The sequence below is a fragment of the Thermobia domestica genome, chromosome 11, assembly GCF_964235325.1.
Source record: "Thermobia domestica chromosome 11, izTheDome1.hap1.1, whole genome shotgun sequence".
NCBI classification, from domain to species: domain Eukaryota; kingdom Metazoa; phylum Arthropoda; class Insecta; order Zygentoma; family Lepismatidae; genus Thermobia; species Thermobia domestica.
Window position 1 is genome coordinate 253,832,488 of NC_137464.1, and position 17,851 is coordinate 253,850,338.

A 17,851-nucleotide genomic window follows, 5' to 3' on the forward strand; every position below is an offset into this window, starting at 1 on the left:
AATATAATGGTAAACACAAGGGTTCTGTGCTCCCACTAGAGTCTAACCCTGGACCATACGCACCGAAGTGTATATTAAATGCAGTAGATAACTTACCAATTTTGGTGAAATGAATAAATAACATTAAAGTATTTTTAAATAACAATTACGACTAGTTTGAACATTTATTATTATTATTATTATTATTATTATTATTATTATTATTATTATTATTATTAATAATAATAATAATAATAATAATAATAATAATAATAATAATAATAATAATAATAATAATCCATTAATATTTCAATTTTTTGGAGGCTCCACGAAGCATTAGTGTGGATCGCTGAACTTCTTCCCCCCCCCCATTTTCAAATGATTTCGCACCCTGGTCTGAACAATAGGTTACTTCTCCTCCTTTAACTCTATTCAGACCAGAAGTGGTTAAACAAAACATTTCCAGTTTCAACATTTATTGTCGTACAACAAAAATGGAAATATATAGCGACAAGGAGTTTTCTGCAATTGATTATTCAGGGTGTCATCACACCCCGCAACACTACCAAAACCGGAAGTTGTTGTAATTTACTACTAGTTCCGGTTTCAATGCTGACCTTCATAAATCAAAAACGGTAAAAGATATCAAGATGCCGTTACATGCAATTGATTCAGCTTCCCAAGAATATCTTCTATCCTTTCAATTAACATTCAAATCGGACGTTGTTCGAATTAACGATTTCCGGTTTCAATATTTATCAGTGAGGTATAAAAATGGTAGTAGATAGAAACATGGAGTTTTCTGCAGCACATTCATAGCGTCAAGGGAACATACAACACGATCTGGAATACTCTACCAACCGGAAGTGGTTGAAATTTACTACTACTTCCGGTTTCATTTCTGATTTCGTAGAGCTAAAATGGTCAGAGATATCGAGGTGCAGTCTTTTACAGTCGATTCAGCATCCCAAGAGTAGATTCTATCTCCTTCCTTAACTATCTATTCAATCCGGAATTGGTTCAAATTAACGATTTCCGGTTTCTACTAAGAAGAAAAACAGTAAGACATAGCTAGTAATTCTTTTTGATATGGATTCAACGTCCAAGGAACATGTTCCATTTTTGATCTTATTAACCTATTGCACCTAGTAGTTACAAACAAGGGCGCCGATCCTAAGGGGGCCTGGTGGCGCCCCCCAAGCTCTGGTTTGCCCCCGCATTGTATTTATGAATATACAATATTTGGCATAATTTGAATGCAATTTGTCTTAATATATGCTCATATATCCTCATATATGCTTTCTGCATCTGAATGCCCCCCCCCCCCCCAAATTTACTGAGAAATCGGCGCCTTTGGTTACAGATAGGACTACTTCAAGTTTGAATATTGAATTCCCATAGTTTATAAGTCTACTGTAGTTCCCATTGTGACACTGTGAAACGAACCTTACTTATTATTCATTCCAGTGATACTAGTAATGGTGAATTGGATTAAGTTATATAGCATCTACATAGCACGTCCAGGAAGTAAGTTCCGTTTCAATTTATCTCCGCTGCATCGCTGCGATCGCAGTTCCGCACATGCGCGGTAGACGCTCTGTATCAAGGAGGAGAAACGTGCGCCATTTGGAGATCGCTGTCAGTAACGTACGCTTTGTTGTGCTTGTTTACAATGTCGGTGTTGATTGAAAATCCCGCCGCTTGTGAAATCAGAGCGGTGATTCGTTTTCTGAATGCGAGGAAAATGAAACCAAGTGAAATTTATCGGCAAATTTGCGATGTTTACGGACAAAATGCGATGAGTGAATCAATGGTGAGAAGATGGTGAGAATTCAATGTGACGAAAAACCTCCTACAGGGATTTGGGTGGGACGTGTTTGACCATCCTCCGTACAGCCCTGACCTCGCTCCTAGCGACTTTCATCTGTTCTTACATCTCAAGTCTTTCCTTGGCGGTCAACACCTCAACAATGACGACGAGCTGAAAGAAACTGTTTTCAACTGGTTGAAGACACAGGCGGCAAACTTCTATGAAGAAGGTGCCACGCTATGACAAATGCCTGCAAAATTTCGGCAGTTATGTGGAAAGGTAGTTTAAGAGTTGTAGAATTTTGTGCAAAAATAATTTTTCTGTATCTGTACACAATTTAATTTTATTACCAAACGGAACTTACTTTCTGGACGTGCCTCGTATACATGAATATTTTCAATATGATACTACATAATTACTTTTGTTTCGTAAGTAGGCCTACTGGATCTAAAGGTTAAGAGACACTTTTGACAACCGGTTCTGGGAACCTGAGAGATTTTAGCAATCGGTTCGGGCGAACCGGGCTGAGTGACACTACTGGATGTAACTTCTGATTTATTAATTATATTTATTTCGCATCTTCTTTTCGTTAAATGTTTTTTTTTTTTTAATACTATTATGGTTTTCCTTAAGCGAGGATGAAGAGAACTTTATTTTTTCGGAAACAACTTAATTTTTCGTTAAATGTGGGAACGTAAAATCAGGGTTATGCTATATTATCATTTTGTAACTATAAGGTTATTTTACAATTAATTGGTTTTGTAATATTTTCTAACTCATCCTGAAGCACTTTCAACCCGTTATATGATTCTTAACTTCTTACAGCTTTTGTCCATGGTGTGCATTATTTACAACCGCATTACAGACTGGGAGGCAATACGACTCTATTATCATCAGGGGAAGTTCTCTATCGAATGGCCACTACTTCATAATGTCACATGGAACGAACATGGCGCTCTCTTCGCCGCCATTACTTTTGGAGGCTACGTCATCATTTCTGCAGGGCTTCTCATTGGTTACCTCACAGGAGAACTCAAAACACCTAATATGGTAAGTGGACTTTTATATACGAGGAGAAGTCAAAAAAGTTCCCAGAATTTGTAGTTCGATATTGATGCGTACACTCATGTCTAAAATTATTGTCGCATGTCTATAAATAAGTTGTTGTAGGAATATAATTTGATAACGAATTCGCTCGGTATTTCTTATAATGTTAGTATGTGTATAATTGGAAAAGATGTATGTGGCAAACTGTATGTCAAAAGAGTAGTAAATATGAATAATAAAACGAAAATAAAACTTTCTTGTCCATTTAGCAACATTTTGTTTTACTCATTCTAATTTTCGTATTTATAATTATTTTCCTATGAAATTTACCACAAATATATATATCCCGATTATACACATAGTATCAGTATTAAAAGTACTCTGCAAAATCATTACCAAATTATACTCTTACAGAGTTATATATATGCGACAATCATTTTGAACATGTGTGTACACAAGTAAAACACAATAGAAATAAGGTACTGTTTGGCATACACATATGAATCTTTTAAAAAATAATCTTAATCTTCTGCTTGAATAGAAGCTGCCTAGTTTTTTGGCCGCTAAACTTCATGGTTAAGCGTTGCTCGATCTGTGAAATTGGGACAGCTGATTACTACACACTACTCCGTTCAGCTATACCATATTCGTACACTGCCTGTTGAGATGTGTTGACACTTGTTAAATTCATAATTAGACAACCTAAGGAATCTACTGGACAAGATTTTTATTGTAATTGTATCACAAACGCAAAAACTACAACCAGGCACGTAGCCAAGGGAGGGTCCGGGGAGTCCGGACCTTCCCCCCTTCGAGAGCAGAAATGAAAAATTTAAGAAAGAATGAAACAAAATTAAATGAGAAAAAGAAGGATCAGAGTTGAAAATAAACTACAGGAAGCTTTTGGTTACTCTTTCTTATGAGGAGATTTGTATTGCTTGCAATACATGGTGGCGAAGTGAGCGAGATACGGTATCCTGGAAGAGTCAGGGAATTTGAAATTTCTAGAAAAGTTACCGATTTTTCAGAATTTATAGTCAGGGAGATTTCAAGCTTCGGAAAGCATAGTGCCGTTCTATAACAGTGTGGACATTTTTTATCATAGTTTTTCGTCATAGCATCCTTGCAGTATCAAACATGTTATTTCAAATACGATTTTCTACTGCTCCTTTAACCTGTCATTTGGGACAGACATTTCTGTTAACACTTGATTCAACAGAGAAAGGAACGAAGATATTGTAAAATATTTTACAAGACATTATTGAGTATGTACTTTTTATAAGAGTGAATATGTACTTTTTATAATAGTTGAGATCATAATGAAACGAAAATTGTTATATTTGAATAAACAGAGGAAGGACGTAATATTGTATAATATTTTTCAATTTTTTTTATTAATATTTTACTCGATATTTCTTCATAGTTTGTTATTGAAATACTTACCAACATATCCTCATTTTATTGTCCTAACAAACCAATATATGTTGATAGTAAAGTAGTTTAGATTAATCGAGCTCCTGGGCCTTCAGACTTTCATGTCCCCTCTCCCCCCGTTACGAAATCCTGGCTAAACGAAGCAATATATATTCCAGTAAAATAGTTTAGAATGATCGAGCCCCTGGTATGATGACCACAGTATTTCATATCACGGACCCCCCCCCCCCTTCACGAAATCCTGGCTACGTGCCTGCTACAACATTCCGGGAACTTCTTGACTGCTTCTCATGTAAAGAATCTGTCTTCAGTTGTTTGGCGCACTTATATCGTCGTAGTATACGTAACGGACAGAGAGAATTCTTCTATAGCTTTCTTCAAATCAAGAAACTTTTGAGAAATATTATTAAATGGGCTCTCATAATATCTCATAATATTAGTTCGTCTGAAAAGTCATAGTGCATTTTTTTTTTGGTAACACATGAACTTTAGTTGATTTTAACAGAGTCATTCACACGTGTTATTGATATGCAATTTGTCAGCTAAGTTGTAGCTTCATTCTAAAACAAAATTCAACAATTTTGTTCAGTTTTGCTGATTTTACAAGTTAAAGGTGAGAGATCAAACTGTACATTTTGGCAATATTTTACTGTTTTACTTCCATTAACTCAAGAATGTGCATCAAGCTTAGTGCTCTACAAGAAAGTCGGTACTAACGATGGTAATTTCATGCTGGTGATTTTGCTCTTAACGATGCTCCTCGGTCATCAAAGTTAATGGCGACAAAATAAACCCATTGATCCGAGTCAAACCCACGTACGTACATGACACGAGAGATTATAGAAACATAGAACATTACTCATTCAAGCGTTGAAGACCACTTGAGCAAGCTGAGGTAGTACGTAAGTCAGCTCGATATTTCATGCGGAGATTGATTGGTCTTTCATGAGCGGCGCGAATAGATATATGAAATATGCTCATTAAATTTAAGTAGAACGATATTTCTTGAAGCGGCTTATAACTAGTGATGAGAAGAAAAAGATTGTTTACATAATATGGTGCGCAAACGATCTTGATCCCGACTTAATTCATCTCAAACGATATCGAAAGCAGGCGTTCGTCAGAGAAAGCTTATGCTCTCAGTGCAGAGGTATTTTAGGAAAGTCATATAATTTTGAATCCAGACAAATAATTAGAATGTGTACGGTCTGTAATTGAAACTTTGAATGAATTCATAATTTGGAAACGTCACGAGCTCGTTAATCGTTAAAAAAAAAGTGTTCCATCATAACAACACGAAACCACATCCAAGTTTGATCATTCGTCAAGCATTTTTGAAGCTTGGATGGGATGTATTGTCACACCCATCATACTCACCTAACTGCGTGACAGACTTCCACTTGTATCTCTACCTTAAAAACTCCATGCGAGGTATAACGTTCAATTCTGATGAGGCTCTAAATCAGCACCTTGCTCAGGTTTTTTGCCGATAGACGTATCGTTCTATGAACAAGGAATTATGAGGCTCACTGAAAGATGGTAAAAGGCTTATCGAACAAAACGGGCGATATATCATTGATTATTCTTTATATCAATAAATGAACTTTGAAACACAGAGAAAAAATCCGTCATGAGCTTTTCGACAGCCAATTAGAAAAAAGTCTGCAATAGGTCTGCTGTATGCAGGGGCGGATCCAGGGGGGCGACGGGGCGATCGACCCTCCAGAAGAGAAAACTTTCTTATTTTATATATATAAATAAAACCCACCTGAGTTTGAAGCTCTTAATAGTAGCTCTAAGTAACAGTATAACCCCCCCTTCCCCAGAAGTCGGTCCTGGATCCGCCTCTGGCTGTATGCGTAAGTAAAATCCAAATTCCTTATCCAAGGGCAACGGTATGTGTTTATTGTAAATGTACATTTACTGTAAAAGCCAAAATATTGATTTTAAACTAAATCATTTGACGCTAAAGCCTACAAGGTCTATAGGACAGTTAAACAACATCTGCCTTATGCACAGTTGTTTTGACGTAGGGGGCGCGGTGGCTCAGTGGTAGACCGTTCACCTCCGGTGCTTGGGGTCCCTGGTTCGATCCCAGCTCACACCGTGTGGACTTTGTAGTGGACAAACCCCGTGCTCGTGGGTTTTCTCGGGTTTCTCCCGTTTCCTCCCACTTTCGTCATTCCACCATTTCACTCATCAATCATCATCACCGTCTCTTTAGCCTAACCGGCATAAGCGTGGGACGTAAAACTTAAAGATTTCATTTCATTTCATTGTTTTGACGTATGATTAGCGTCATACTAAAGGCCTAACTACTGCAGAAAACTCATGTTAGTTGAACGCTTTAGTATGGCACTAATCACGTGTCAAAACGACTCTACATAGGGTCCCATAAGTTTAAATGAGTGTTGTGCTTGAAATAGTAATATTAATAATAATGGTATGTGCGTGTTCTCATAACGAAACTATTTCTGGCTTTTTAAGCTGAAATTTGGTTTCTCTTAATTCAACTATTTCTTCCATTTCTTTATTGTGTTGGATTTTAACACTGAAATTTTTTCTGTTACCAGAACCAATTGCTCTCTAGATACACTTGATAAAAGTTTTGAAATAATCATACGTTCGAGGAGTAATTATAACAAATGGTTCCACTGATTTCTTTCATATAATCGATAGTAGAAGTTGTATGCATGAAAATATGACCATCGGCTAATTTTAAATTATATTAGCATATATTTTACAAACATACTTGTTACGCAGAAAATAATTCTTTTGAATTTCTGCTCAAGAAACAAAATAATTGTATTTATTGCTGATAGCTTCGAAAGCAGTTGGTAACTTACATAGTGAAGGGAGTACGAAGGTTCCGAAACATCAAAAATATATAATGTAATTCTCCAAACGGAAAATCAAAAGCACTACTTTGTTTTCCTAAGCTCAAATAATGAAACGAGTAAGTTTGTTTCGATATGTTTTAACAGTAAATAATGTCATTCCTAAACGGAAAATCAAAAGTATTACTATCTTCTAAGCTCAAAATAATGAAAGAATAAGTTACTTTCGAAACGTCAACAATAAATACAATATTATTTCCAGGTATAAAATTAAAGCTTTATTCCTCCCCTCCCTAAAGTCAGATAATCAAAGATGTGTAATGTAATTCCTCAATGGGAAATTGCTTGCATTACTTTCTCCTAAGCTCAAATAATAAAACGAGCAAGTTGCTCGCAAAACGCCAACAGTAAACAATGTCATTCCTGAACGGAAAATCGCAACTATTACTCACCCCCTTCCTAGTTCGGATAATGAAAGAATAAACTGCTTTTCGAAACGTCAATAACAAATAATGTTCATGAAGAAAAAAATAAAAGTATTCATTTTTACTTTCGAGCGACACTAGGAAAGAAGAAAATTTGGTGATCGTGATGAAAATCAAATTCGATATTTTAATGGATTTAGAAGTTTCATGGCCCCTACACACCGAAAAAGTGATTTTTCGATCTCTGCCTGTCCGTCTCGATGTAAATGTGTTCACTCGACTACAGGCCGTGTCGCTCAACGTATCCGCACCAAATTTTAAACTTAAGGTTTCTGTAATTTTCCCTAAAGGCATTTATCGAATTTTCTTCCTACTCCCACAATTAAGGGTAGTTTATTGAACGATATATATATATATATATATATATATTTTAAAAGCAACTTTCTCGAAAATGGTTCTAACAATTTTGTTTAAATTTCGTATATCAATATTTCATTAGCAACTGAAAGTTGTGGTATAAGTCATTCCTATGAGAAAAAAATCTATAAAGGATAGTTTATTTTTAAGGGGTGAGTTCTTTTTCAACGATTTTCTCGAAAACGACTTAGGGTTATTTTACTCCTATTTCATAAATAAATATATCGTCAATAAATTGACAACATGACATAACACATTTGTCCTGAAAATATTCACAAGGTGTAGTTTAGTCTTGGGGTGAATTTTTTTGGACGATTTTCTCAAAAACGTTTCAAGCGACTTTGTTCATATTTCATTCTTAACCTGAGAATATGACATAAATCTTTTATCCTGAAAAAATACATAAGAGGAAGTTTACTTTTGGGAGTGTTTTTCCTGGCGATTGTCTTCATATTTCATAAGTAAATATTTGATCAGTAGCATGACAGTGTCGCATAACTCATTTGTCCTGAAGATATTCATAAGAAATAGTTTATTTTGGGGGATTTTTTTTTTTCTGAAGGGTTTTCTCAAAAACGACTAAAACTACTTTTTTCATATCTCATAAATAAAATATTTCGTTAGTATCCTGACAATATTTCATGAACTCATTTCTGAAAATATTCACAAGAGGCAGTTTGCTCTTGGAAGTGTATTTTTCCAGGAAATTTTCTCAAAAATGACACAAACAATTTAGTTTTATTTTATAAATATTTTTTTATTACTAGCTAACGAGATGGCATAAATCATTTATCTTGAAAAATAGGAGTATATTTAGTGTGAATTTTTATCAGCGATTTTCTTAAAACCGACTAAGGCGATTTTCTTCATATTTCCTAAATAAATATTTTAATAACTTTATAGTGTGGCTTAAATTATTTCTTCTGAAAAATTCCACAAGGGATGACTTTTCTCAGACGACTTTCTCAAAAGTGACTCGGGGAAATTTGTTCATCTTTCAAAAAAAAAAAAAAAAAAAAAAAAATCACTAATAACCTGATAATGTGGCATAACTCAGTTCTCCCAAAAAAACAAGGGGTAGTTTAGTCTTGAGAGTGAGTTTTTAAGGGCGATTTTCTCAAAAACGACTTACACGACTCTGTTCATATTCCATAAATAAGCATTTTATTAATATCTGGACAATATGGCATAAATCGTTTGTCCTAAAAATTCACAAGAGGTAGTTACTCTTAGGATTAGATTTTCGGACGATTTTGCTCCTAGTTTATTAACAAATGCTTTCATTAATAACCTAACAATATGTTAAACTTCATTTGTTATGAAAAAATCCAGACGGGATAGTTTATTTGTGGGGATTTTTTGGTGGCGATTTTCTCAAAAATGTCTGTCAATTTTGTTTAGATTTCTTAAATCAATGCTTCTCAAACTTGTTATTGCGCCTTATAATTTTGCTTGTATTTCACTAATAAATATTTCAGTTATAGCTCTAGCAGAACATGATTTAGTTTAAGAAATTGGAACGAGAAAGTTTACTGCGATGTCCCGTATCTTTTATTTAAAGATCAGATAATGAAACAAGTAAGTAGCTTTCGAAACGTCAACAATAAATAATATTACTGTATTTCTGGACAGAAAACCAAAAGTATTCGTTTTAAGCTAACTTTACACATCTACTTGTCGAAAGTTGACAAGACTATTTCAAATATGTAGAATATTAATAAAATTGCCTATATAAATAAAAAAAAATGGTCATTGGATATACTAAGTAATAATTTTCAATGAAGTTATCTTTGTGTAATGATATGTGTGCTAGATAACTTATTTTTTTCTAACGTTAGTGTGCATCGAGTAAAATGGTTCATGACACCAGCGCAATGATGTATTTTCCTTTGCACCCTAATAACGTTTTTCTCAATTCAACAATTGTGTAAGGGTATTATTCCTATATTTAAACTTTCGAAAATTCTAAAAATCCAAACCCGGTGAGTTTGGTGGTCAGGATAGACAGTCTACTTCTATCTCTTAGGATAATGAATGGTCAGACAATGTTTCTTTTAGAGTAAATTAAATGTTATTAAGGTTACAGGTTTCGAAAATTCGTGTGATGATTTTATTTGGTATTTACTTGGGGTTTACACTCAAGGTATTTGCATATACGTAACTGATAATTTTGTATTATCCAGAATTGGAATGAAGCCTCTATGAAGACAAGTAGCCAGTAACTATTGATGCTGTACATTGTTGAAGCGAGTTATCCTCTCTCTCACTAATTCCAACCCCAAACCATAAGAGTAAGTTTCGAATTTACGGCAACACACACACACTATGCTTTATAAAAATCTGAGTATGATTAATAAGAGTTCAGAAAGATGTTTTATAAGAAATTGGAGAGGCCCGCTGCCTAACTATTGACTCATTTCAATTGCAGGCAATTGAAATGAAATGAAATGAAATGTTTTGAGTTTTACGTCCCGCGCTTATGCCGGTTAGGCTAAAGGAGACGGTGATGATGAGTAATGAATGAAATGGTGGAATGAATAAAGTGGGAGGAAACGGGAGAACCCCGAGAAAACCCACGCACTGCAGGCAATTGAAACGATAGAAAATTCTTAGAAAAAATAGGCTATATTAGACAAAAATTTTATTTATTTTTACGAAAGTTATCATAGAATATTTATTTAAATCTTTAGGAGGCGGTAAGTGAATCCTGATATTTGATTTACTTCAACTGTAAAAGTGTGGATTATATGAAAACCTCACTAAACACATACATCATGCTGCGTTAAAGTCGAATAATATAAGTCGAAAGACATAGGCGCCCATTTTGTGGTTTCCAAGGGGAGGGGGGCAAGTATATGGGACATTTCAAATATAGTTTCAAATTTTACTGTAACTATTCTAAAAATTCTGTTGGGTTTTCGATATTCCGAAGTACAATTTCCCCTACTCGGCAAGCGCCCCACGTTGCCCCCCTAATAGGCACCCTTGTCGAAAGATATTTTATAATATATTTTTATATCTTTCTTTACCCCCCAAAGTCTCTAGTTTTCGATTTATTGTAAATCCAAGTAATGATAATGACTGTGAATCCTCAAAAAGTAAATTGAAGGATTTTTTTTTCTTTTACGAACGATAACTTGAACATTTCTTTTTTTTATATATATATGAGAAGGGCGGGGAGTAGTCCATATCACATTAGGGGACCAAATTCGCAGCTCATTTTTGACTCATTTTAGTCTCAAGCACAGGGATTATGGAAAACAGTGAAAGATAATATGCATAATATTGTATCAAAACCCAACGACTTTCATGTAAGTTATCGTGGAACTTCGTAAGAACGTGTACGATATAGCACACTAAAACCGAACATTTCTAGCGGAAACTACACTAGTTAGGGGATAATCTATATACCATATGAGGGGATTGAATTCACCGATCATTGTTGACTGATTTTAATCACAAACATTGGGGATTACGGAAAAGAATAAAAGAAAATATACATTATTTGTAACAAAATCTAATGAATTTTAGAGATTCATCATTGGACTCTGAAAGAAAACAGAGGGGAGGACTATGAGGGTAAATCTCCTACTTTATTTTTTACTGATTTTAATTCGTAGTTAAGAAGATGATCGGGAAGCCTGAAATTAAATGTACAACATGTTACGCCCAAATCAAACACTTTTTAACGAAAATAATCGTAGTTTTTTTATGTGACGGAGCAGTTAATTCACACTTTCATTCTTTGACAGATTTTAACTCCAAGTCAAGGGGATATTTACAATGTCATAAAGAAAATGTACACTAAGTGTATAAACTCCACACTTAGTCCCTTTTATCTCCCCTTATACTTGATGGATTGCAATCCCAAACAATACGAGGGTCGTCCAATAAGTTGTCTACCTAGACAGGAAGGGAGGGCGAAGCATAATGACGCCTGAGACGCCAAGGGCACTGTGGGGAACCCCGCTCCGCAACTTCAGATCACTCGGAGCAACGCAGTAGCCTTGAGGAGAATGTTTGTGTGAATTATTGGAATTCTTTGAGGGTATGTGGTTTCCAAGTGTTGAATCATCCTCCCTACAGTCCGGACATGGCCCCTAGTGACTATTTCCTCTTCCGAGACCTGAAGAAACAACTGCGGAGAGAACGTTTTCCGTCGCACAACGAAGTCCAATAGGCTGTTCCCCAGTGGTTTGCAGGCCATGACAAAGACTGTTTTTTTCTCTGGGAATTCTTCGCTTCTCACAAGGTGGCAACGGTGCATAGAACTCTATGGGGACTACATCGAAAAACAGTGATGAGCAAGTGAGCCTATCTGCATTTCTTCCTGTCTAGGTAGATAACTTTTTGGACCCCCCCCCCTCGTAGGAATATTTCTGCAGGTGCAAGGAAGGAAGACACATACCAAGTTTCATCAAAATCGGATAAATTTTACGAGTTATCGTAGAACAAACATACCGACAGACACACAATAATGCCAATCGATTCAAATAGTGGAAGCATCGATAGCACTCGCTTGAACAATTTTATCAATGTTTACAAGTACCTAAAAGTTGTAATTTTCTTATCTCTGATATTTTATCATAATGTACAGAAAGTTCCAGTGGGTTATCCTATTTTTTATTTTTTTTAAGTACGTCTAGTTTTAAACGTACTAGCAAACCATCATTTTAACTATGAGGCTGTCATTTTAAATGTGACATTATTACTAGGAAAACGACTAAGCATCACATCAAATGATGAAAGATTGATTTTCCTCTTGCAGAAATATAAAGGAAACCAAGAAAGTTCTGCCGCTTTTTGTGGAGATCTATGTTCCATTGGCCCTCACACCGTGAGTTTAATGCGAATGGAGTTAAGGCGAAGGTCAGTTGTTTATGTGGTATATCCAACATACCACCTGGTTGTGGTAGTTCAGTTACACCGTGAACTTGCGTGAAGAGTGAACATGGGACCTCCACAGAGCATCATAAGGGCGTGTATGCTGTACGATGGGGTCAAATGCCGCTGCAGTGAGTCGGAAGATAAGCCAGGCCTTTGCTGAGGGTGTCGTGACTATGCGGACAGTGCAGTGGTGGTTTAATAAGGTTAAGGACGGTGACGAAACACTCGAAGACGCACCACATACCGGAAGACCAACATATGTACACTCATGTCCAAAATGATTGTCGCATATCTATAACTGACTTCTTGTAAGAATATAATTTGATAATGATTTTGCAGGGTACTTTTAATACTGATACTATGTGTGTAATCGGATATATATACCATATATACATACCATACATACGATTTACCATATATATATATATTAATATATATATGGTAAATTTCATAGAAAAAGAATTATAAATACCAAAATTAGAGTGAGTAAAACAAAATGTTGCTAAATGGGCAAGAAAGTTTTATTGTTCTTATTTACTGCTTTTTTGACATGAAATTTGTCATACACACGTCTTAGCCGATTATACACATACTAATATTATAAGAAATACCGGGCGAATTGTTATCAAATTATATTCCTACAAAAACATATTTATAGACATGCGACAATAATTTTGGACATGAGTGTACAAAGTGAAAATCTTCAAGCAGCAATTGAGGCGAACAGTGGACAGGCATGTGAGAAACTTTGACTACAATTCTGTGTGAGTGGAGAAACCATTCGGCGCAATCGCCATCAACTTGGGAAGCACTACAAGTTGAGTCAATGTGTTCCACATGATTTAACTCCGGACCAGAAGGCAATGCGAACAGACACCTGTGTTTCTTTGCTGTCTCGTCTGAGGAATGAGCCACTTCTGGACAGGGTGTTGACATGTGATGAGGTGTGGGTTCTGTACGAAGCTCCAAGACACCGTTATCATTGGTTAGCATCCTATGAACCGGTTCCAAAATAGCCAAAACCAGCGCTGCACCAGAAGAATGCCCTCCTGTGTGATTGGTGAACTACTCTCTGCATCGTGCATCGGGAACTGCTACCAGCTGTTCAGAGCATCAATACAACTGTGTACTGTCAGCAGTTGAACCATGTTCAAGAAAAACTCGATACTCTGGAGTCAGCAGTTCTGAATCGCAAAGGGGTCCTCTTGTTACATGACAATGCTAACCCCATGTGGCTAGGATGACCCGGAACATCATTCTACGCCTTGGATAGAAAACACTATTTCATCCGCCATACTAACTGGACATTGCATCATCCGATTATCACCTGTTCCATTCCTTGGACAATCAACTTAGAGGATGTCGATTCAGATCCCTAGTAGAGATGTAAAATCCCTAGTAGAGATGTAATACTTTCTTCGCTTCATGGTCCACCAAGTTCTACCGCGATGGAATCCATGACCTTCCAGAACTTTGGCAGAAAGTCGTCGATGCTGATGGGGACTATTTTTGAGTACGTCTTAGGTGACATACCGATGTTCGAAGGTGGTGGTGAAAAAAAAGACAGAACTTCTTGGTTTCCATTATATTTGCACCTTTACATCATGTTTTCTAATACACCTCGACATACCTTCATCAATATTGATTACAGGGGGACATTGAGTTACGACACAGTTTAGTTCCTATCTGATGAGCATTTGTTTTCTTGTGTCCGCCAGACTCACAAAGAAGTTCCTGACCTATGCCTAGACTCATCGCAGGTATGGTGTGTAACGCCATCCTGCTGGAAACTTATTTTATTCCAAGAAGGTTGTGCAAATGTCCCTGTACACATAAACGTTCACAGCCTTTGAAAGGAAATGATTTAAGTGATTTTCTGAGCGGAAGTTTCTAACTACACATCAACCTATTGCTGATGAAGTGATGACTCATTGAACACATGAGGGTTTTCTGAATCCCAAAGCCTTGTGTCTTGGTAATTTAAACTCTCTGAAAGACAAAACCACTGAAACATTCTGTAGATTATAATGTCTTGTGATAAATTCTGTATTGCTTATTTGAATTCACGTCTGATTAAACTAAAGATATTGTGCTAAGTTATAATTATATGGTTTCGTTTCAGGAGAGCTTCTTCGTCGTTCTTGGAGCAATCATGTTCATAATCTCGGGAAGCATAGTTTTCGCCGCATTGGAATATGTCCCTCATGAGTTGGTTGACAACGCAGCCATTCTTGGAGTTTTGGCACTTGTGACGGGTCTTGTATTTTTGTTCGATTTTCTTCTGTCCAGTTCGCGAAGGAAAAGAGCAAGAATACGACGAGGTCACAGGTCAATTCAAACGGAAGTGCACACACCAGATGTAATCTACGGATCTCTAACGCCTATTCATTTCGAACAAGACGCAGACGAAATACCACAGCAGCAACGCAGTCAAACTGATAATAATCACCGTCGGTCTGCTTTAGAACAACAAAACCAAACTGAGACACATAACGTACAAATAACTCAAGAAGTTCAAACGGTGTCACCGTCTTCAGAAGCAGCCAAAATAACGGAAAATGGTATTTCCATAAGAAGTCCAGCTCAAAATGTGGAAGAAATAGAGCTGCCACATCACCGTGGACTTACAGCACAAAATATGGTTCTTTCTAATGACGAACGTTCTAAATTTACGAAAAAATCTGAGAATCAAGTAGGAATAAGTTATTTAAATCAATCTAGTGCAACAGCCTCTCAGCAAACTCAACAAAAGCAACAAACTCAACAAGATTTACAATCCCCACGAGGACGATCATTCAGTGCTCAATTTCCTCACAAGGATACAATTAATCGACAACAAGAACCAGCACGTCGAGTTACTATACATTCTTCTGTAATAGACTCTGAACATACAGGTTTATTGAAGAAAAGTACCCAAACCGAGGATTCAACTCAACCGTTCAGGATACAGCATACTGAATTACCAGGTACTGGAGCTATTAAAAAGATATCAACCGAAGGTATAGATAACATGTCATTTTCACAGGAACGTAGTTCAACACCTCAAGAATGGTACGACAGACCTCCAGTGAGATATACAGAACGTTACCATCATAACATTAAAATTGAAAATGAATACGAGAAAATTCAACCAAAAACTCATCTTCAAAAGCAATGGACGGAAGATATCCGGATGAGAACACACGCTTATGACACAAATGATCAACCAATGTTACAACAAGCATCTACATTGAACACAAAACCAATTCTGAAACAAGTTGCAGTGAACCAAAGTTTTATAAGGCAAAAGCCTGAACAAATCAAACTGGTATACATTGACGATATTTGTGAAGAACCAGTGCACAAGCCGGTGCCTAAAAGTGATACTAACGGCTCTTATCACACAATGCATATTCCTAAAGATGAATCATATGGACACATAGAGAAAGGAACAACCAGCAAAGTACTAACTCCTTCAGATCCTGGATACGTTCTACATACAGCACAACAATGGCCTAACGTATCATCAGCAAGTGAGAAACGTGTTCGTCTGGGAGAAGTAACAGAAATTGATGAACACTGGAGCACAACACGATCACATTCCGAAGGAGAGATTTCGGAACTAAGTCATTGCCAGCACTGCTGCCATTTTAGAGTAACACAACCGTCTGCAGCATCACAAACTCACACTGATACAGAAAGGGGATCAACTTGTGGAGCATCTAACGGTAGTAACCGTTGTAGTGCTAGTGAACTTTGGTCACCAGGTGAAGTATTTTTACCAGATAATCATGCTGAACAAAGACGACAATCAGAGCCATCTTCATCAAGTTGTAACAGACACGGAGTTACGCCCGAACTCCTACAGAGGGCAATAGTTCGGAAACAATTTTGTTTGTCAGGACATAGACCACTAACTTAAGAATCATGATAATCTATAATTCTATAAAATCTCTTAAGTCTTAAGATACAATATTCATCTGCACATTTTAAGAATATATTCATTCCCATCTGTCATTTTGATATCTTATTGTATTGAATGTAACGTAAAGTGCAAATTTTCATATACCTTTGCTATGATTTACTATGGTTCTTTAAACAAATGTATTCCTCTTCGAAAATAAGATCAACCATTAAAATGATAAAAATAAGTATTATGTGTTCTTATTTCAAGATATCAGTCTCAAGGTGTGTTTTCACGAAAGCACATGCAGTCTTAAAGAGTGTTAGCCACTTTCTTAGGTAGCATTGTTGGTATAGAAACAATTGAATCAATTGGTTATGGTTCTGTCTGCGTTTCATTATTGAAATTTGCTTAACTCAAGTCCAATTCTCATTTGTCATTAGGAGTAAGATTTGTAACAAATACATTTTCTTTTTTCAACAAAAACTCTAACAGACTTCAACTCAGCATTTATTGAGGTATTTCATCACCTAGCTCCAAAGATTACCGTAAGATTCTACAGAAAGAGCCTATCTGGTTGCAATGATGTGAATAGACTTTGGGGGAGAAGTCTGAAATTCAGCTCAAATGTAGAAGAGATTATGTAGATTCTATATTCCGAAAGCAAGTTGTCCTAAAATGAACGAAACATAGTCAAAAACGCACGAAACATTAACATTAATGTCAATGGAAAATCAATGGAAAACACATTACTCCTCAAGTTACCTCAAAAATCAAAAGAGGGAGATGTCTGAAAATCAGCTTAAATATAGAAGAAACTATGTAGATTCTACATTCAAAAAAGAAACTGTCCTAAAGTGGATGGAGCATAGTAAAAAAAAAAAAAAAAAAAAAAAAAAAAAAAAAAAAAAAAAAAAACGAAATATGAACATTAAAGTCAATGGAAAATCAGTGAAAAAATGAACTCGTCCACATATCTCAAAAATCAAAAGAGGGAGATGGCTAGTTGATAGTTTATTGCAAAGACATAATGAAGAACTTATAAACGATGTATAGTATGTAAGGTAAATATGGTTAGAATATTGTCAAAAGTCACATTGTTTGAATAAAATCAATAAAATAATAATAATAA

General features: G+C 36.0%; 1 protein-coding gene across 1 annotated transcript in view; it reads left to right on the forward strand.

Annotated features, from left to right (window-relative positions):
- LOC145663808 (uncharacterized) overlaps positions 1 to 16,956 on the forward strand; it is a 30,341-nt gene extending 13,385 nt beyond the window's left edge. The window contains exons 2-3 of the mRNA XM_081729899.1: positions 2,615 to 2,839; positions 14,959 to 16,956. Coding sequence (XP_081586025.1) covers positions 2,615 to 2,839; positions 14,959 to 16,737 — 2,004 coding nt within the window. The 3' untranslated portion in view covers positions 16,738 to 16,956. The remainder of the gene's footprint in view (positions 1 to 2,614; positions 2,840 to 14,958) is intronic.
- Positions 16,957 to 17,851: the final 895 nt, after the last annotated feature.